General features: G+C 42.6%; 2 protein-coding genes across 4 annotated transcripts; one reads left to right on the forward strand and one right to left on the reverse strand.

Moving 5' to 3' along the window:
* Positions 1-4,026: 4,026 nt before the first annotated feature.
* Positions 4,027-10,361, reverse strand: LOC143099507 (E3 ubiquitin-protein ligase TRIM35-like). Its single transcript, XM_076262469.1, has 4 exons — positions 9,963-10,361; positions 8,515-8,745; positions 7,172-7,271; positions 4,027-4,976 (listed from the first exon to the last, which is right to left on the reverse strand). Exons 1-4 carry the CDS (start codon positions 10,359-10,361, stop codon positions 4,027-4,029), a joined length of 1,680 nt encoding a protein of 559 aa, XP_076118584.1.
* A 5,314-nt stretch (positions 10,362-15,675) lies between these two features.
* LOC143100082 (uncharacterized) lies at positions 15,676-19,430 on the forward strand. Of its 3 annotated transcripts, none has more exons than XM_076263022.1 (10): positions 15,676-15,896; positions 16,010-16,153; positions 16,647-16,712; positions 16,837-17,455; positions 17,552-17,628; positions 17,755-17,941; positions 18,032-18,153; positions 18,309-18,535; positions 18,762-18,908; positions 19,069-19,430. In XM_076263022.1, the coding sequence occupies exons 7-10, from the start codon at positions 18,140-18,142 to the stop codon at positions 19,323-19,325; spliced, it is 645 nt and encodes a 214-aa protein (XP_076119137.1). In that variant the 5' UTR covers positions 15,676-15,896; positions 16,010-16,153; positions 16,647-16,712; positions 16,837-17,455; positions 17,552-17,628; positions 17,755-17,941; positions 18,032-18,139; the 3' UTR covers positions 19,326-19,430. The 3 variants fall into 2 exon arrangements, 1 of the variants encoding a protein (XP_076119137.1); XR_012981826.1 differs by having other exon boundaries at positions 19,149-19,430.
* The last annotated feature ends 2,228 nt before the right edge of the window (positions 19,431-21,658 follow it).

A 21,658-nucleotide genomic window follows, 5' to 3' on the forward strand; every position in this document is an offset into this window, starting at 1 on the left:
CAGTCTCAGTATTTAATTGTTTGCCGTCACTGAGCATAATACTAAGTTATTTCCACTATTTTCATGCTTTATCATCACTAAATTCTCCCTGATCTACATTCCAGACTTCTGGAAACAATGTCCAAAATGGTGCATTATGAAGAATAAAATTCATATTATGGAGCTTCATAGTCAACATTTTTATTTCATTAAAAGAAAGAACGAATGTGTATCTTTATCTGGTATAAATCCCATTAGGATCATCAAGTGCCCACATGGTCATTTGGGGGTCCAAATATGGGGTCCCAAAAAAGTCACATTTGCCGGAGAGGGTTTTTGGACCCCCATAAAACCCCCACTAGTGGTACCATAACCCTCAAATTAATTTTGGAAAGAGCAAAGTTCCCAAACATAACAAATAATCCTGTTTAGAATAAATATGATCATTAATCGTGGTGCTACGGCCACCCAAAAAGTGAAAAATCACACATGCCGTCAACATTTTTTAGGACTTTGGTGACCCACCTCTCACCTAAACAGTAAGGAATGTTGATTCTGCCTCCAGAAGTGTAGTACAGGCTACAATGAACTACCACACCAGTTTCCAGCCTTCTACCACTATTACAACAGACATTATGGGCTTCCAAAAAAGGCAAAGGATGAAATGTGAAATTCCAATGTGTCAATTAGGGCCGTGGCACTCGAATTTCAAATGGACGGCACGGGCAAACCGTTTGAGATATTGACCTGAAACTTCAGATTCCTCAGTTTGGTAACATAAGGCATATTTCCACCGCTTTTCAGCCAAATCTGAGAGGTACCATGTACATGATACCCCGATTTTGGCTGTTTTCACTTGGAATGACCCAGGTGGATTTACGTAGCTATGTGCAGCCAAATACATTGTTGGCTCTACTCAAGCATTTGCTACGTTAAACACACACACACGCACAGCAGTAGTGATGAAAATAAACAATTTTAACAATCTCTATTATAGACTCTACACAACATACTGATATTCACACACACACACACACGCACACACACACACACACACACACAAACACACACACGAACAAACACAAACACACACACACACACACAAACACACACACACATACACACACACACACACACACACACACACACACACACACACACAAACATGCGTGCCCAGACACAGCCTAGAGTACACATAGACACATACATGACATGACAGACACTTTGACATATATCCTCAGACACACTTTTGTACTTTAAAAAAAAAAAGAACGGATAAAGAGCAAAGTCTGAGTTGAAGAGAATTAAACATACATGTCAAGATCAGTTTTTTACACCACTGCATATGAAAAACAGACTGTTCCATTGTTGCTTGAACAAGTCCAGCCAGTTCCTGTGTCAGGTGAACATAAAGCATTCATGACTGTTTCATGAGACATGACTCAACATTCATACCAAACCGTTCATGAATGTGGAAGACAGAACAACGAGAACTTGTCAAAATAAAAGTCCAAAGTCGCAAAGCAGCATTGCCGTTTTTGGTCCAAACCTCTTACCTGATCATGTCACATCTGAGTCAATGGGCTACTCCAGTGCCAAAAAGACAGAACATGGTCAAGCAAATAATTTTTGCTTCATAAAAATGTATTTGTTTTATGATGTAACCTTTGCAGATGATTTCTCATCTTTTGCCACTGGGAATGTCCAACCATTCCAGGTTACACAAATATGGGTCAGCTGAATGTAGGCTAGTTTACCTCCCAGTGTTAAACTCAGTAATTACGAATACTTCACAACTTGTATAGTAAAGTGACATTCAATGTAGACTTCATAAGATATTCATGAAATATTTACAAAGGCTGGAGAGATTAAATTAATGGTTTGACTTTTATTTTGACAAGTTGTTGTCGTTCTGTCTTCCACATTCATGAAAGGTTTGGTATGAATGTTGAGTCATGTCTCATGAAACAGTCATGAATGCTTTATGTGCAGTTTATGACAGCTGCTATGAATGTGTTATGAACTCACCCGTCAAGTAAAGGGTTACTGAAAATTCAGTCAGTAGGAGACAGAATAACTGGCTTGTGCTGGATCCCTTTCCAATCTCCTCTGCCTTTAACCCCTATATGTTTTAGCTCAATAATTTGCCCTACAGGCTGCGGCTATGGTCATCCATCCTGAAATCATAAAGATGGAGCGCACAGGTCTGGTTTTCCATTCAGTGGAAAACCTGCTGTCATGCCCATGAAGCATGACACAGCAGTGTAATCTCACGTTGGTGCAATAGTGATTAGTGTACCTCACAATAGACAGAGAGACATGCTCCCGGGTTCTCCCGTATTTCAAGGTCATCTCCCGGCACCCATCCGGTTTGTTATTTCTCCCGGAAAACTTCCGTAATTTGCATGGCCATCAAACTTCAATTTAAAATCATTAATCCATTTATTTTTTCTATTAGTCTGACATCTCCCAGGTTGCCAGATTGTGTATGAAATACACCCTACACATACAAGATCACTTAGTTTCAATTTCAACCATTTTGTCATAGGCTAAAACCTGGCAACCCAAAACCCAAATAAGGAAGCGGGTGCCGACTGCGCAGCCTGAGTCTCGTCGTAAGCAAGCGGGCTAGTTGAATGGCCTACTCCAGAACTAGCTGTTGTGAAATTGTTGGGAATTTAATTGATTAACACATCAAATAAACTGTTATTGAGTGTTGTTGATACACTGAACTTGTGCCCTCGGAATCAAATCTGACAGCAAGCAGCTTTGGAGTTTTGGATCTGCTACTTGTGGGAAAAGTGAGTCAATCACGTCATAACTTGAAAATGTCACTTTATTGTACAAAGTGGCAGACCAGAGGAATACAAAATCAATCTGCAGAGGTAGAGGGTCAAACACCTCTAGCATGAGGGATGGCCGAACATAAGTCTGAAACATACACAGGAACATAACAATTTAACATAAACTTCACAAGATAATAACACAAGCCCTTTTGTAAAATTACAATCAGATAATTGCCACACAGGAACATAACCAGGAACAACCATGGAGAGGTCATCAGGTTTACTTATGTTGCTATAGCAACCATGGAGAGGTCATCAGGTTTACTGAACCATGGAGAGGTCATCAGGTTTACTTATGCAGGAACAACCATGGAGAGGTCATCAGGTTTACTTATGCTGCTATAGCTGCCGCAGAATAACCATGTTACTGCTGTTCAACATGGCACCTACATGGCACCCACATGCTCAGCTGCTCTTGGGTAATACTGACCCAGGAAATCAGGAAGTGTGCCCTGCTGCTCTACTGCAGCGGACTCATAAATCAACAGTGTGAGAATCAACTGAGTTCACTTGGGAGGGAGGGAGAGACGGATAGACTCACTCACTCACACTCCATTCACAGACACTCAACACCTCACTCACTCACTTACTAACACACACTCAACTCACTCACTCACTCATGCACTCACTCAACTCACTCACTCAACACCTCACTGACTCAACTCACTCACTCAACACCTCACTGACTCAACTCACTCACTCAACTCACTCACTCAACTCACTCGCTCAACTCACTCAACTCACTCACTCACTCACTCACTCACTCACTCAACTCACTCACTCACTCATGCACTCACTCACTCAACTCACTCACTCACTCAACTCACTCACTCACTCACTCACTCATGCACTCACTCACACTCAACTCACTCACTCACTTAACTCACAGACTCACACTCAACTCACTCTCACTCAACTCACTCACTCACTCACTCACTCAACTCCTCATTGACTCAACTCACTCACTCACTCACTCACTCAACTCACTCACTCACTCAACTCACACACTCACACTCAACTCACTAACTCACTCACTCACTCACTCGCACTCAACTCACTCACTCACCATCTTAGTGAACAAGTGTGTGACTCACACTCCACTCCTCACTCACTCAACTCAACTCACTCACTCACTCAACTCACACACACACTCACTCACTCACTCACTCACTCAACTTACACACACACTCACTCCACTCACTCATCCATTGAGACTTGGTTCTCCAGCTGAAGTCTGGCACGAACTCTGAGAGCCTTCTGCATCTCCGTCTGTCGTCACTGTCTGTGCTGCAGCCGTGTCTGAGTGAGGAGAGAGCAGTTCTGCATCTGCGTCTGTCGTCATTGTCTGTGCTGCAGCCGTGTCTGAGTGAGGAGAGAGCAGTTCTGCATCTGCGTCTGCGTCTGTCGTCATTGTCTGTGCTGCAGCCGTGTCTGAGTGAGGAGAGAGCAGTTCTGCATCTGCGTCTGCGTCTGTCGTCATTGTCTGTGCTGCAGCCGTGTCTAAGTGAGAAGAGAGCAGCTCTACCTCTGCGTCTGTCGTCATTGTCTGTGCTGCAGCCGTGTCTGAGTGAGGAGAAAGCAGCTCTAGCTCTGCTCTTAGACACGCTTCCCCTGTGATGGCCCTACACTGCTCTACAGAAGCGGACGTCCTCACAGGCAGGACCTTCATAGGCACCAGCTTACAGGCCTGGGAGAAGAACGGAAACACTCTCTCAGTGAACGTGTGTGTGACGGTGTGGAGGTGCGTGTTGTTGTCGGGGTCAGAGAATGACAGCTCTCCTCTGTCCCAGTCCAGCTGCACTCTGATCCTCTGGGGCTTCTGCTTCATGATGATGTGTACAGACTCTCCGGCGCAATACCCAGCGCCGTACTGCTGGTGAAGGTGAAACAGCATCCAAACGCCCTCGTTCATAGGTGAGCCTTTCCTCCTGGCAGACTCCGTCATCACACCCAGGGCCCATTTTGTGCTGTCCCTAACCTCCACATCCCAGCAGTGAGTCCCGCCGTTGAAGCCCTCAGAGCCCAGCACCGTGTTCCACAACCTCCCGGGGTTCTCAGGAAGGGGCCGCCTGTCGCCGCGTCTCAGCGAGGTCAGGTCGTTAGACAGGACGAGACCAGGGTGTGCAGTGTTGGGATCCAGGATCACTAGAGCTAGAGAGAGGGGAAAACACAAACACAAACACACACACACACACACACACACACACACACACACACACACACACGCATACACGCCACACACACACACACACACACACACACACACACACACACACACACACACACACACACACACACACACAGTGATGGACAAATGAGCAAAGGTCCCTATTCATTCACGTGACCGTGTTTGCAGCAAAAAGCTTGTCGCTAAAGAAGCTAGACGTTTAGATGTTGCCATCGTGTCTGTTGTACAATATATAGACAGCTCAATAACTTTAAAAAACAAACAGAAAACATTGATTAAGGCATTTGTTGAGAAGGATGTTTTGACTGTTCGTTATTATGACCGCCGCGCAGCGAAGCGGCGGTCATATAGGTTTAGTCAGAATTTTTTTTTTTTTTTTCTTTTTCGCATGCCCAAATTTCCGTCAATGAGTCCCGGGACACTGAAAGACCGGGGTACACGAAACTTGGTGGGCATGTAACCCCACATGGATAGCATGGAACCAACCGATCTGTAGCCCCCCCGCTGGACTGGACCCCCGAAAGGAGGGTAAGGCAGACACAGTTTTCTGTGAATATCTCGAAAACTGTAGGGTTTAGGAGGACCATTTTTTTTTGTATGTTGATCTCAAGGGGCCATGTCAACCCATTCCATAACCACTCATTTCATGTATAGCGCCACCTAGTTAAACACAAAAAAGTAAAAATTAGGTGTTGTAATTGAAGGTATCTGTGACCTAACATAGTCAAAACTGCACGAAATTGGAAGTGTAGGATCATTATTACACCCTCTGTATGCACGCCAAATTTTGTGGAATTTCGTTCATGGGGGGCCACACAATAAATTAATTTATGTTACTATACACCAACTGGCCTGTAGGTGGCCGGAGACAGTTTTCTGTGAATATCTCGAGAACCATAGGGCCTAGGAGGTCCACCTTTTTTATGTATGTTGGTCTTAAGGGGGCATGTCAACCCATCCCATTACCACTTATTTCATGTATAGCGCCACCTAGTTAAAAATTAAAAAGCAAAAAATTAGGTGTTTTCATCACAATATCTCTGGCTGACAAGGTCAAAACTGCACGAAATTAAAAGTGTAGGATCATTATGACACCCTCCGAATGCATGCCAAGTTTTGTGTACTTTCGTTCATGGGGGGCCTTACAATAAAATAATTTATGTGTACATTTAGTGACGTACACCAACAAGGATTCCCGGGACACTGAAAGACCAGGGTACACAAAACTTGGTGGGCATGTACCCCCACATAGATAGCATGGAACCGTCATTTTTCGTTTTGATCTGTAGCCCCCCCGCTGGACTGGACCCCCCGAAAAGAGGGTAGGGCAGACACAGTTCTCTGTGAATATCTTGAGAACTGTAGGGCCTAGGATGACCATTTTTTTCCGTATGTTTGCCTCCAGGGGTCATGTTAACCCATTTCATGTGCACACATGTGCACAAACAGATACACACACACACACACATACATTCACAGTAATCATACGTATGACACATACTCACACAGTAGACATATGTACGCTTGCATGCACAGGCACATACGCAGGCACACACACAAGCACGCACACACACACACACACTCTCACACACACACACACCCACACACATAACATAAACATAACACAAACAATCAAGAATTTCTCAGAATTATGAACCGGCAAGATGGAGGTGGGGTTGTATACAATTAATTTTACATGTGAAATCTATGAACTAATCATGTTTTGGTACTTGTTGTCTAGCAGATACCAGTGAGAATTGAGTGTGGATAATGCAATTTAGTGAGACAGAATCATATAGGCCTTTCAGCGTGATTTCTTTTTGTGGAAAAAATGTGCTGGACTGGGCGGCGGTCATATTTTGTACCGCTCTGCGGTACATCTAGTTCTGATTGGTTCGGTCTATCCAATTGTGTGCAGAGGCATTTTTCCCGTTTCAGTTGAAACACGCCCAATAGTCACGTCCCAGTGCTGCAGTGCCAGACTCATAATAGAATTGAGTTGGCTACGTCAGGCTAGTTTTAAGCAGGCTGCACTCTCAAGGTAGAGCCAAATTGGTGTCAAATTGGACAGACATTCTTCCAACAACATTTAGGGACCCATTAAAACACTAACACTATGGTGCTAACTAATATTAGTTCACAATTCAGCTACACTCACTGTATTGAACAATCTCTTGCATCTTCTCCCAGACTCTGAACTTCAGGTTGCCCAGGTGCTTTGCTACATTGATCAGAGCTCCTGAAACCCTCTCTGGATCCTGCAGTGTGCACTGGGCTCTGGAATAACATTCAGGAGTCAGTGCTGCTGTATGTTTGGGTTCAGAACCACAGAGAAGAGAGAGACAGCAGGCAACACTCACCTTTCCTTTATCTGTTTGTATTTCTATAGAAAGATAAAAAGATAAATGCTCTGTTATGAACTACTTATAACAGACTAATACTTAGCTCATGGTAATGGTAAAGCACAAACACACTGTGTGTACAGTTTGCATGGATGAGAGAGAGATGCGAGTATGAATAAAAAAATTAAAAGTAATAAAAATGTGAATTGCAACTGCAATTGCAATCATAATACTTTCATTGTAAAGCTATGCCATGTATACCATGCGTTGAGTGCCAAAAACGTAATATTACGTTTTTAGCTTTTTTTTAAAATTACGAAACTAGACACTCTAACACACCTTATATGTGATTTTGGGAACTCTGTGATGAATGGAAATGAAATACAATATATGACGATCGAAAACTCATGAAAATGCACAATCTGGACATTTTATCTGGACATTTTATCATAACTCGGTTGCCGCTTTGGGTCGAATCAGTGACGCATGCACGTCAGCTCAAAACCAGGCCATTTTCGTGGGTCTATCACTAGGTGGCAGTCTCGCCAGGTCTCGCTGATCACTTCCCGGAAACTTTACAGGCAACATTTCATATTTCATGAGAGACGTTATATCTCCATTTATAGAAAAAAAAACAGTGATTTTGATGAAAACTAGCCACTGTTTAGCTTGCGATTTCTCAGGAACAGAAGCGTGTAGAAATACACCGTTTGCACCCACTGAGAGCTTAACGTCTCACCTTTCAAACGAGCCATTGTATGTGTTCATAGCTATAACACAGAATATGCTGTGGCTGTACAAAAATCATCAACAATGGTCTAGATTGCTGGCACTCTAGGACAAAGCTTCCGAAAACAGCTTGGCATTCAATCAGTTAAGAGAAAAAATTCGATATTGCTTGAAAGCTCCTTATGCATAAAAACTAGATATCGCCTGAAAGCTCCTTACAAGTAAAAATTAGATTTCGCCTGAAAACTCCTTATGAGTAAAAATTAGATATCGCTTGAAAGCTCCTTACACATAAAAATTGGATATAGTCTGAAAACTCCTTACGCATAGAAATGAGCTATTGCCTGAAAGGTCGAAATGCAATATCGTCTGAATGTTGTCTGAAAGATCTTTGCGATTAAAAGTGAGATATCATCTGAAAGGTCCTTACGCGTAAAAATGAGATATTGTCTGCTGCCATGTCCTTCTGGATGCTTTGGATCATCTGTGAGAGGGAGGAGATCTCTTTGTCCTGCTTGTCAGTCTTCCTCACCAGCAGCTGGAGCTTCTGCCTCTCTTCGTTCCTCAGGGCCGCCAGCCTGGCTGCCTCCTCCTCCTGCAGAAACCCACGGAGCTTCTCAAAATCCTCCTTAATCTGCTTCTCCGTTTGCTCTGTCTGCTTCTGAATAATAACCAAATCATCATCATCATCATCCTCATCCTCATCATCAATCACCAAACATCATCATCATCATCACCAATCACCAAACATCATCATCATCAATCACCAAACATCATCATTAATCACCAATAATACATCACCAATCATCATCGTCATCATCATCACTGCTACCACTCATCATCATAAATCAACAATCATTACCATAAATCACCAATTATCATCATCAACAATCATAATCATAATTATCATGTTACAATCATTGACAATCATTGTCGGAATGATTCAGAAAACCCCATTAGGCTACCAATTAGGCTTCTATTTGAAGTCCCTGATTGATGAGTCAAGCCTTACCTTGATGTGTTTTTCTGTCCTCCTGTCGTTCACCTTGAGTTTCGTCAGAGTGTTCAATCTCTCCTGCAATGGCTCCAATTTTACCAAGAGCTCCTCCTGAAATGAATGCGTGTTGATTATACTACAACTGCAATCATGTGAGTATTCTTGATATTGTGACCACTTCCAGTTTGGGACAACTGGGTCATTCCGTGTGAAATCATCACACTTTTGGACCACATCACCACGGATTTGAATGAAACTTGGAATGCTATGCGTGTGTTTTGGATCAATGTTAAGCTAATTCAAGCTGTCGTCAAATTCAGACTGTAAAGGTTTTGTAGTAGGCTAAAACCCATGATATTAGCATCTGTTGCTAGTGGGTCTGATAACAAGTAGGCTAAAACCCATGGATACTAGCATCTGTTCCTATAGCATCTGTTCCTAGTGGGTCTGATAACAAGTAGGCTAAAACCCATGGATACTAGCATCTGTTCCTAGTGGGTCTGATAACAAGTAGGCTAAAACCCATGGATACTATCTGTTCCTAGTGGGTCTGATAACAAGTAGGCTAAAACCCATGGATACTAGCATCTGTTCCTAGTGGGTCTGATGACAAGTAGGCTAAAACCCATGGATACTATCTGTTCCTAGTGGGTCTGATAACAAGTAGGCTAAAACCCATGCATAGCATCTGTCGCTAGTGGGTCTGACTGTTAGTGTCAGGAATTGAGGCTCACTTCCTGGCTGACTACTTTTTCACTTACACGGATACCGTACTGTATGTACATCCACATGGGCTAATGTCTAGTGTCCGCCATTACCTTACATGCTGACGCCATTACCTTACACGCTGACGCCATTACCTTACACGCTGACGCCATTACCTTACATGCTGACGCTGCCTCAGTGATGGCACAGACGCTGTGGTGTGTGTGTTTTTCCGACTCCTTACACGCCGCACACACAGGCTGCTCGTCGTCTCTGCAGAAGAGCGTCAGATGCTCGCTGTGCACGTTGCAGATCGCCTCAGCTCTCTGCCTTTGCTGCCTGTCCTCCAGGAAGGACTCACACAGGTTCTTAAGGATGAGAATGAGAGGAGGCTCCTTGGTCTGGGACCTCTTCCTGCACACGGGGCACTCTCGGGCTCCCTTGGTGACCCAGAACTGCTGCAGGCAGGCCTTACACGCGGTGTGTGAGCACAGCAGCAACACAGGGTCCCTGAAGATGTCACGGCACACCGGACAGGAGATGTCCTCCTCAGAGAAAGGACGCTTGGAGGCCATTTTCTGATAGTGAACTGGAGGTACGTCAAGTTCACTTCCTGGAAAGAACAGATCTACTTTCTATTTCCTGCACTTCTCTTCCAGTCTCTAAGGGGTTCATGGGAAATCCGTCAAACCAGCTTAAGATCTACAAAACAAATTAAAGTAGGCCTAATTAAATAATTATTATTCGTCCAAGCCCTTAATGTAAACACACCCATTCACTTATTCTCACACTGAAGCATTTTTTTTAGTAGTTTGAATAGTGTAGGCTCTACAAAACATTTTATCCACAGAATGTAAATCTCTAAATAAATCAGATTAATGGTGGGCTGTGTGATACAAACAGATTTCATTTGGATTTGCAGATGTTCCACACTTGGATTCTGCACACTCCAGAATCTTATCCTGACATCTGAAGATGACTTTATGCAAGACTAACACCAATGACTGTCTGAAGAGCTTTGTGGCTTGGCTTCTCTTGGCAAGTCTAGATACTTTATTGATCCCCAAGGGGAAATTCAAGGAATCTATATAGACTACGACATAAATGTATGTGAAGGCTACTTGCACAGAAGTTTGACTCACTCCCACACACAGTAAACTGCTCTGATAGCTTACAGTCTTTCAGAAGGCTAGGCTTACCAAAAACTTGTTAAAGTATGGAGATGCTGACTTATGTTATTAACGTTACCTTACCCCACTCAAGCTGACCCAACTCCTCAGCTGACAGACAGAGCTTCTTTAAAAAATTGCTCAGTCAGTGAGTATTGGTCATAACCTAGGCTAAGCATGAAGAAGTATTAACTTACTCTGCAACAAGTTTATCAAAAGTAGCGTAGCAATTATAGCGACTAACCAATACCAATCGTTCCGTTCAATCTTCTGTTCATACCTAGCTAGCTAACACGTTGCACTTGAAAAGCAAAACAACCCAACCAGCGTCTTGCGTCTTGCCAGCTTGCTAGGGAATGCGATGCCCTGAGCGTAGAATAAATGGCAAACTTTTTCACTCGCAATTCTCGTTTGACTAAATGATGTGCTCTATTTTAAAAAACTCTTCTGTACACTTAAAAACGTACTTGAAGCAAAACGAGACAGTCGGTTTTCGAATTTTGAAATATCTGAGCTTTCTTCTTCATTAGATTGTTATTTGGCGGGTTATGCCTGCAGAGCACATCGCCACCTACTGGTACAACAAGAAACCTAAGTGTTCTTAATACCGGTATTCCTTGTCAGTATGTAACCGTGTTTTCAAGACACATCATCGATTTCCAAATGGTTAATTTCATGTCCCAGTACTGCAGTGTGATTAAATGCAGTGTAACCTTCCTGTATTTCTACCTAGTTCATAGGAGCAGACTCAATCATACGTATGTAAGATGATGTACATTACAATTAGGGATGTCCGATATTGGCTTTTTTGCCGATATCCGATATGCCGATATTGTCCAACTCTCAAATTTCGATTCCGATATCAGCCGATACCGATGTCGATATGTGGGTTATTTTTCCTCAAAACTAATTTAGGTAACATCACATATCTCCTGTTGTGGAATTAACACAACATGCTTAAAGGAGAATTCCGGTGTGATTTTGACCTAAAGTGTTTTGAAACATGACGCCGAGTGTGAACTTATGTCTCATAGCCCATCTCGGCTTGTCCCCTGCACTCCGAAATCTGGCGCTAGTTAGCCGATGCTACCAACAAGCCAGGCAATGCTGGTACCTCGGGCATCGGCCTAGCCATGCAAATAAATCACTGTTTTACACCATTTACAAGGCTCAACATATCTCCACACTTCATTGGTATACTTTCCAAGGCCCTGACATTTAAAACGAGACATTGAGAACTTTGAAAAAGCACTGGTAGTTTACTTACAAGACGATTTATACAGACAGTGTCTTCACGAAGTTTAGCGTTTGCAGCCATCTTGAATTTAGTCACGATAAGTCGAGCTACGAGCAGGAATGAACAGGATAAGGGATCAGATTGCAAAAATAATCCCGTGGAAATGCATGCATTCCAGTTGCTGCTTAAATTATGTATTGACGATGTACATGACAACGAAGAGCACCTTACAACAAATGGCATAAATGTTTTACTACTCAGTGACGTGAATCTTGCATCTATAGTATGTTGTTGAAGGAAGACGTGCTGTAGGCTACACGTGAAGAAGGAGTGGCCAGGTGTGCATACTATATAGCCTACTGATTGCAGCTTCAGATGGCATTACGAAGGATAAGAGAAAAGGAAGAGAAGACAGAATGGTTCGCGTTTGTGCTTTTCCAGGTTGCGGCAAGCAGATGAGAAGCTATGTTCCAGAAAGTTTTCACAGGCTACCTCTACACGAGTCAACTTGGAAGCAGTGGCTTGTTGTTTTGCAAGTCGATGTCGAGACACCTATCCATATACTAAAACAGAAGGATTATGTAGTGCACATTTTGATCCAGACGACTTCATTATAATAGGCTCTAACCCTCGACAACGAATGCGTCTGAAGAAATCTGCCATCCCGAAATACAACAACTTTCTCCGAAAGCGACACAACTTTCTCCGGAGGTATGAATTTATTTGGTTATTAGACTGTAAATTGTGTGAACCATGTTAGCATGTATAAATCGTGTGCAGCACTGAACATTGTGTTTGCTACAAATTCACGTAGTTTTGTATTCCAGAAAGAGAAATGAGGCAGATTATGCTACATTCATTATTTAGCCCACCATCAGAAATGTTGCTGGAGAGGGACGGAGTGGTGTGGTTTGTTCTGATATTTTTGATAAATACGTTACAATATAAAACTTGCCATGTACGCTAACCTGGCTGACCGTGATTGGGGTCCGCTAAGGTGTTTGGGGGATGGGTTTGCTATGCTGCATTCAGTTGCATTGTTATGCGTAATGGTCTAAAGTATTAGCGGGGGGTGGGTGTTGGGGAGTACATTCCTCACAGTTTGAAGTGTTAGAACTTTCCAGGTAGTTAGAGTACCTAAAAGTAGCAAGTGATGGTCAATGAACAGAGTGGGGCCACTTTGGATGGATTGCAAAACAGATGTGCTGCTGTGTGCATCTGAGTGTTCTATAAACCAATGAATAAATAAACTTAAAGAGACGGAGAGACGCCGGTGCAGCTCAGATGTCTTCTTAATTTTAATTTATTCGATACAAGGTGCAGAACAAGACTAACGTTTCGATGTAGTCACATCTTCATCAGAGTCCTTGGAAGGAATGGGGGGTAAAGCCCTGATAAGGATTACCTACAGGTGTGATTGAGCATAAAGGGGGCGTTGGCTACCTGAAGATACACCCACAGCTTCCAAGGAGCTACACTCACAACATTAAGTCATTAAAGGCAAATTTGCCATAAACCAGAGAAGTAATTAAAATGTTCGAACAGGCAACCGTATACACAAGCATATAGTTCACAATACAAAAACATTTAACATCAACAGTTTTACATTTACAGAAAGCATGATAGATTTAATTCATCATTAAGGCCTAAAGGTAAAGTGCCAAGTGCATGTATCCAATAAGCTTCCCTATATAGGAGCTTTTTAATAATGTCACCACCTCTTGGTGGGGCTGTGATTTTCTCTATTCCCCAGAATCTCAAAGATGCCGGAGAACCATGATTGGCCTCCTTGTAATGTCGTGCCATGGCATATGTTAGGTTTTGGGTGCGAATGGCGGTCTTATGTTCAGATACCCGTATTTTAAGTTGCCGTTTTGTTTGCCCTAAGCCAGTCCACAGGGACATTTTAGAAGATAGATTACGTGTGTGGTGTTGCAGTTTATAAATGAAGAGATACGAAATTTCTTGCCAGTGCGAGGGTGAGAGAAGTACTTTGTGTTGGACGAATTTGAGCATTGTGCACAATTACCACATTTATGAAAACCTTGTGGTGGGCAGGATAGCCAAGTGTAAGGAGCTGAGGTGGTCATGTCCGAGTGGACCAATCGATCGCGGATATTACGAGCGCGCCTAAATATAAATCTGGGTGGCTCAGCGCAAATATCCTTTAGTGTCGGGTCACTTTTAAGTACATGCCAGTGTTTGCGAATAATGTTTTTTATGTGTCCCGCTGCTGGAGTGTAGCAAGTGGAAAAAGATAGCCTAGATGTTGTTTGTGGCTTCTTTCTTTTCTTTAGCAGTAAGGCGCGATCTGTATTCAAAGCCCTGCCCCAAGCTTTGTTAATATCAGTCTGGTCATAACCGCGTTGTGCAAAGCGATGCGCTAGATTGGCTGCTTTTAAATTGAAATCAGTCGTTGTACTACAATTTCTTCTAAGTCGCAAGAACTGACCCACTGGTATGTTGCGAATTAAATGAGGCGGGTGATTACTGTCCGCTCTTAACAAAGTATTCCGACTAAGTGGTTTGCGGTAAATTGTGGATTGTAGGGTGTAGCTCTCGTCCTTAGATATAGTAAGGTCTAAAAAATCAATGAACTTGTTGTTATTCTCCAGTGTGAAAGCAAGATAATCTGTAGTGGAATTGGCATAGATCAAAAAACTATTTAGCTCATTGATTGTGCCCTTCCATATCAGAAGGACATCATCAATGTATCTGCGCCATAATGATATTTTGGAGTAGAAAGGGTTTTCAGTATTGTGGATACATTTTTCTTCCCAATAACCCATCACTAGGCAGGCATATGAAGGTGCAAAGGCACTACCCATTGCAGTCCCTTGTAGCTGTAGATAGAATTGATCAGAGTATTTAAAGAAATTATTCGAAAGAATAATCTCGATCAGATTTATAAGAAATTCTGATGGCGGCAACACATCAACACTACGTTTGGCAAGATAAAATGACATTGCTTGTAGACCTACGTGGTGGGGTATGCATGTATAAAGACTTTGTACATCCAAAGATACAAGGATATCAGTGCTTTCACAGTTCCAATTATTTATAAGATTTAAAACATCTGTTGTATCCCCAAGGTATGATGGTAGATTGTGAACATACGGTCTTAAAAAGAAATCAACAAATTGTGAGAGGCTCAGTGAGGCTCCCTATGCCAGATACAATGGGCCGTAGAGGGGGGTCAATGAGTCGTTTGTGAATTTTAGGTAGACCATAAAATACTGGACATCGGGGGTGATCACTTAATAGAAAAGCCTTTTCTTTATCGGTAATCCAACCTTTTTTATGAGATGCATCAATATATTCATAAATCGACTCTTTTATCCTAGAAGTAGGATTAGAGGGAAGGGGTTGGTAGTGTTTTTCATCATTTAGTAATTCCAATATACCACAGTTATAGTTCTTTAAGCCCATGACAACAATATAAATAAATAAACTTACTTTGTGTGTATGTATTTTCTTAGGCCAGTACCTCTGAGGACCCGGCAATGTTTCCCTCTGAAATGGCTGCTGCCCCCCAGTCCACGCCTAAAAAAACCCATAGACAACTGCAACACAGGAGGTCTGATTGGTCCACTAGCCTCAGTTTTACCATTTCAAGCCCCAAACAGCCATCAGTAAGGCCACAAACTAGGCCATCAGCATCTGGACAATACACTGCACGACCTGCATCATGGCAATACCCACAGGTAAGCCATGTATTGTGTTGACAGTCAGCCAGTGTTCACATTTCACTGTAATGTCTGCAACACCTTGGTCACAATTGAAGTATCAATGTGGAATTTTTTTTATAAATTTGAAGGAAAGGACTGAAACACCCTCATCATTGTTGAGTCCCTCGAGGGAAGCCAGTGGTGTGACACAACAGCCCTCAGTAAGGCCACGAACTAGGCCATCATCATCTGGACAATACACTCCCAGACCCGCATCATGGCAATACCCACAGGTAAGCCATGTATTGTGTTGACAGTCAGCCGGAGTTCACATGGACCATAGAATAGTCTAGAATAGTATCTACTTTTTGGCTCCCCTTATCCAGCACTGGCCTTGGATCTCCCCCAGAAGATAACTGCAATGAGACATTCTTTGTATCCCTTCACCCCACCTGCAAACAGACTATGAACTCTATACACATACACACACACACACACACACATCTTTACACACGTACACCCCCTACTCCCCATCCCATGCATTCGCCGCTTCTTACTCCCAGTCTGACAAGCGGGTCTGGAACAGCGCTGACCATGGCTGCAGAAAAGGATGCACCCCCCCCCCCCCCGTTGTCTTCCATGTGTCTATGTGCCTATGTTGCTGAGGCTCCCCATAGGAGCATAGTATGGGGGTGCTACTACTACTTCTACTTTTCACTGTAATGTCTGCAACACCTTGGTCACCACTGAAGTAGCTATGTGTCATTTTTTTTTATAAATTTGAAGGAAAGGACTGAAACACCCCCCTCATTGTGGAGTCCCTCGAGGGAAGCCAGTGGAGTGACACAATCAGTGAGTTGAATTTTTAATTTCATATATGGTTCTGGTGATAATGTGCTACACTGATGCTCCATTTAGAAGTAAATGTGTAATAATTTCCAACAATGACATTATTCATCTGTCCTTTGATCAACAGGAAGATGTAGAGGAAGGTGTTGCAGGTGCTTCAGACACATCTGTGCAAGATATGAGCATTAGCTTTGGGGAAATGGATTTGGACCCTAAAGACACCAGTTTTGTGCCCCTGAGTGACACCACCTCATCCAGCCCAAGCTCTGGCTCTGTCTCCAGCTCTGGCAGCACAAATGGATGGGCAGGAAGAAAGTGGCTAGTTGATGAGGCCAAGCTGATGGAGCTTTTTAGAACATGCACTCAGTGTGGTGTGGCCATTGAGGAAAAACGAGTAGCCACACGTGCCAGCCAGATCAGAATACACTGGACGTGTTTGAAGGGACACACCGGGGAATGGGCATCATGCACTGACCAAAGGAATATGGCCCGCAACAACCTCTTGGCATGTGCTGCAACATTTTTCACCGGAGCCACCTACTCGGACATCAAAGAATGGGCAGAACTAATCAACCTGCAGCTACCAGGCAAGACTCAGTTTTACGCCGTTCAATCCAAATACCTCATCCCTGTAATAAATCATGCATACAAGGGACAACAACAAAAAATTCTGGAGAGGATTTCTCAACTTTCTGCTTCGGGGCAAAAACTGGAAATGTGTGGTGATGCGAGGTGTGATAGCCCTGGTAAGCATTGTTATTCGTCAGATTTTGGTTGACTTTCAAATATACACAATTCCTTTTTTTTTTTCAAAATCACAGACATGTTTGTTTTTCCAAAAGGCTACAGCTGCAAGTACAGCACCTATTCTTTTCAAGATGATGCAACAAAAGAAATTCTTCATTTTGAACTTGTACAGGTAAACAAGCATAGATGCCTGTTGTTGTTATGTGAAATAAGCGTACAGTTGCTGTCAAGGCAATAAGTTGGGACTATGTACATGCACATGTGAAATAACAAACTGGTATTTTTACTATGTTATTAGGTTACAGAAGCATCGAGTTCAGTGGCAATGGAGGCAATGGGCTTTCAGAGAGGCCTAAATCACCTCCTCGATCTCAGGCTGGACATTGGGGTGATGGCGACCGACAGATCGCCATCAATAAGAAAACTAATGAGGGAAAGCTATGGCAACATTCGTCACAAATATGACCCTTGGCATGTGAACAAGAGTATGCATCATATTTACTAGATATCCACACGTGTGTGACTGGTTGTTGCTGGTGAAATAGAAGCTCATATTGTTTTTGAACTCTCCATAGGTCTCAAGAAGAAGCTGGTGTCTGTCTCTAATTAAAAAAATTACAGAGAGCTTCGACCATGGCTGAGGTCTATCAGCAATCACTTATACTGGGCATGCAGTTCCAGCCATGGTGATGAACAGGTAACCATGAAATTATGAATCATTATTTTATGACGCACATTAGGAAAAAAAAATATTTTAGTTAAAAAATGTATAACCCAAGACAGTGTTGACACATGAACTCACAAAAGTATTCTCCATAATTTCTAAGGGTTGTATTTTATGTCGTTTTTCAGGAGTGTGCGACGGTGGACATCTGTTCTTCACTATATTCGTGGCATCCACAGATGGGAAGAGAATGGGCGGGAGTACCAATGTGCTCACCCACCTCTCTCAGAGGAGGATCAGGAGAAAAAAAGGTGGCTGGAACATGACTCCCCAGCTTTCCGTGCTCTCAAAGAGTTGGTTGAGGATAAAACCCTCCTGCGTGACCTGAGACAGATGGCTCTGTTCAAGCACACTGGTATGCCTTCAGTCATTGAAATTAGTTTCTTAGAATTGCATTATCTTTGTTATTAAAAAGAGGAAGCGAACAGCTGTTTATTATCTAGTCACACTGTTGTCATTTGTAACCTCAGACAGCATAAGACTGTCAGCATTCCTGATAAATCTTAACTTTTCAACACCAGCAATTATCACTTTACATGACTGATATTGATTGATATATTTCAATTGGACATATTTTGCAGGATCTCTTGAAGTCTTTCACAACGTCACCCTGAAGTACGCACCAAAGCGACTTCACTTTACATACGACTCAATGAGAGCCCGCACAGAATTGGCCATCATAGATCACAATATCAATATTGGAAGGGAACAAAAAACAACACTTGAGGGTAAGGAAACGGCTTTGCGTCCAAATTTTGTGTGTTCTGAACAGTACAGTAATTAGTAGAATAACTAACTTGATTTCGGACTTATTTTACCATGACACACATAGCTAAACGGTGTTATAGTAGCCTACATAATCAACGACTTATTTTGTCTGTGGGATAGGAAAACCACAGTACAAGTACATGTACACAAAGACGACACAGCAGTGGGTGGCTAAGCCAGTGTATGAGCCCACCTCTCAGGACTTTAGAAAAGACCTGATGGAGGACGTCTTGAAGTTGAGGGAGGAGAAAAGCCTGGAACCTTGGCCCCGTCCTCCTCCTCGCCCAAGAAGGTTGCTGCAAAATATTGCACCAGTGCCGAGGCCAGACCCGTCTGAGTTGGTGGCCCAAAGGCTGTCGCGGTTCAAGCAACTCTGACTTGTAGTGACATTTCTTTTGTTCTTTTAGAGTATCGTTTCCTTTGTATTTTTTATTTATAATGTACATAGTTTGTTTTTCCTTTTGTGTTTATTTCATGTTCTATGTGTGGTCTACATCTTCGTTGTTTGTCTGTAAATAAATATTGTAGTTTGGAATGAAAACCAAGAAAATGTGTTTTTATATTGTTGTTATTTCAAATGAGTATGAACAATATTACCCCCTCACATTGCAATACAAATAATATTAACAAAGTAACACATTTTAGTAATTGGTAACTAGATGATCCTGGAAGCGTCTTCTGCCTCCTGGAATCCATGGTATACTCCACTGGTAGAGGGGTATTTTTTTCTTATTGCTGTAACCACACAGCTTGGCAGAACTTGTCTTTCCCCTCGTCCCAGTTTCTCTCCTTGAAGCACCCACTCAAGGAAAACCCGGTAAGCCACAAGTCTGCACTGTCTGGGAGGGGAGGGGAGGGGAGGGGAGGGGGAGAGGCAAGAAAAGGTGACACTTCGGTCATTATCATTGTTATATCATATCATTATCATAATCAAGTAACTTAGCTGCCAATTCAAACTACAAATACAGTAACTATTGGATTGATCAAAAGCAATAAAACCCAAGTGTGCAGAGTTCTTACTCAGTAGATAAATGTCCATCTTACCCCTCCGGCGTGGGTCTTCGTGTCCAGTTTAATTTTGGGACATGGAAAAAGGCTTCCAATACCCACAAGTCCAGAAGGGAAGAAAAGCCTTGCGCTAATGTCACGCAGCGTGCGTCTTGAGTGCGATGGTGCAAAAGGTCCCACTCTTTGCAACAAAAACACTCCATATCGGTAGGCATTATCTCACAGCATCGCAGGAACACCACCATTTCCCCGTGATACGAGGCTGTGTTGTGGCTGTGCTTACAGCTGCTTGCTCCGCACGCTGTCTCTCAATCTCTCTCCTTTCACGGCGCTCACGCAGCTCTTCCTCCGTATATTCAGGCTCAAATAAATAAGGACGACCATCAAACTCAAATGTTTCCTCCTCGTCTTCAAAGTCTTCATAAAACTCCGTAGCTTCATCATCCGACATCCTTGCAATAGCCTAGTTGCCAACTGTTTGCACTAACTCCAGTCCACAACTAAGGCGAGTTTTCACATGACTTATCAGCTGTAGTTTCGCTCCTGCTCGTCGCTCGACTTATCGTGACTAAATTCAAGATGGCTGCAAACGCTAAACTTCGTGAAGACACTGTCTGTATAAATCGTCTTGTAAGTAAACTACCAGTGCTACAAGTTCTCAATGTCTCGTTTTAAATGTCAGGGCCTTGGAAAGTATCCACTACCAATGAAGTGTGGAGATATGTTGAGCCTTGTAAATGGTGTAAAACAGTGATTTATTTGCATGGCTAGGCCGATGCCCGAGGTACCAGCATTGCCTGGCTTGTTGGTAGCATCGGCTAACTAGCGCCAGATTTCGGAGTGCAGGGGACAAGCCGAGATGGGCTATGAGACATAAGTTCACACTCGGCGTCATGTTTCAAAACACTTTAGGTAAAAATCACACCGGAATTCTCCTTTAATGTTATTGTGATGCCCCACTGGATGCATTCTTGAATGCAACAAGGCTTTCCAAATGTTAACATTGTCTGTGCAAAATAAGAAAAATACTTCAACTTAATTTAGGGAAAAAGTGCCATGTTTATTTTTTATTTTTTAATTGTCTCAAACAACAGTTTGGATTACACTCTCCCTGAGATAATCTTGACAATGCCCACAACAAATAGGGCAAATTTGACTTCTTCACAAATGATAAAACATTGTACCTGAACAACTATGTGCAACATAGCAGAATGTAAAGCCAACTAAAATAACAGGCATAGTGTATGACAGGCTACCCTTTTTCTGTGTTAAATGAGCCTGCATTTGTAGGATGCTTCATGAACTGTTTCTTTAACTAAAACTCAATCACCTTAATTGAATGAATGCACAAATATGAGTCAATTACAATGTGGCAAGCAACTATACTGCACAATTTTGAAAACATTTGTTTGAGCTACAAAAAATACTTCAGGCTTGAGGTGAAGTACATAACGGGCCATACCCACAATCAGGCTTGGAATTTCACCATTTTAGGGGCAAGGCCACTTGGCCTTCAGTTGGGCATATTTGGTGGGGGGCACAAAGGCCACATGTCAGGGCACCAAGGCCAAAGTTAACTATACAGTAGTAGGCTATAAAAATGATCAAAGTTGTATTCACTGCAGTAGACCTGCATCACTGTATACAAAAACATAAAACATGACATATTACATATAACTGTAAATCATCTGATCATCTAATA

This window comes from Alosa pseudoharengus, unplaced genomic scaffold (assembly GCF_046254945.1).
Source record: "Alosa pseudoharengus isolate Yale_2024_CS ecotype anadromous, Long Island Sound unplaced genomic scaffold, YU_APseudo_1.1 YU_APseudo_1.1_scf_3, whole genome shotgun sequence".
NCBI classification, from domain to species: Eukaryota; Metazoa; Chordata; class Actinopteri; order Clupeiformes; family Clupeidae; genus Alosa; species Alosa pseudoharengus.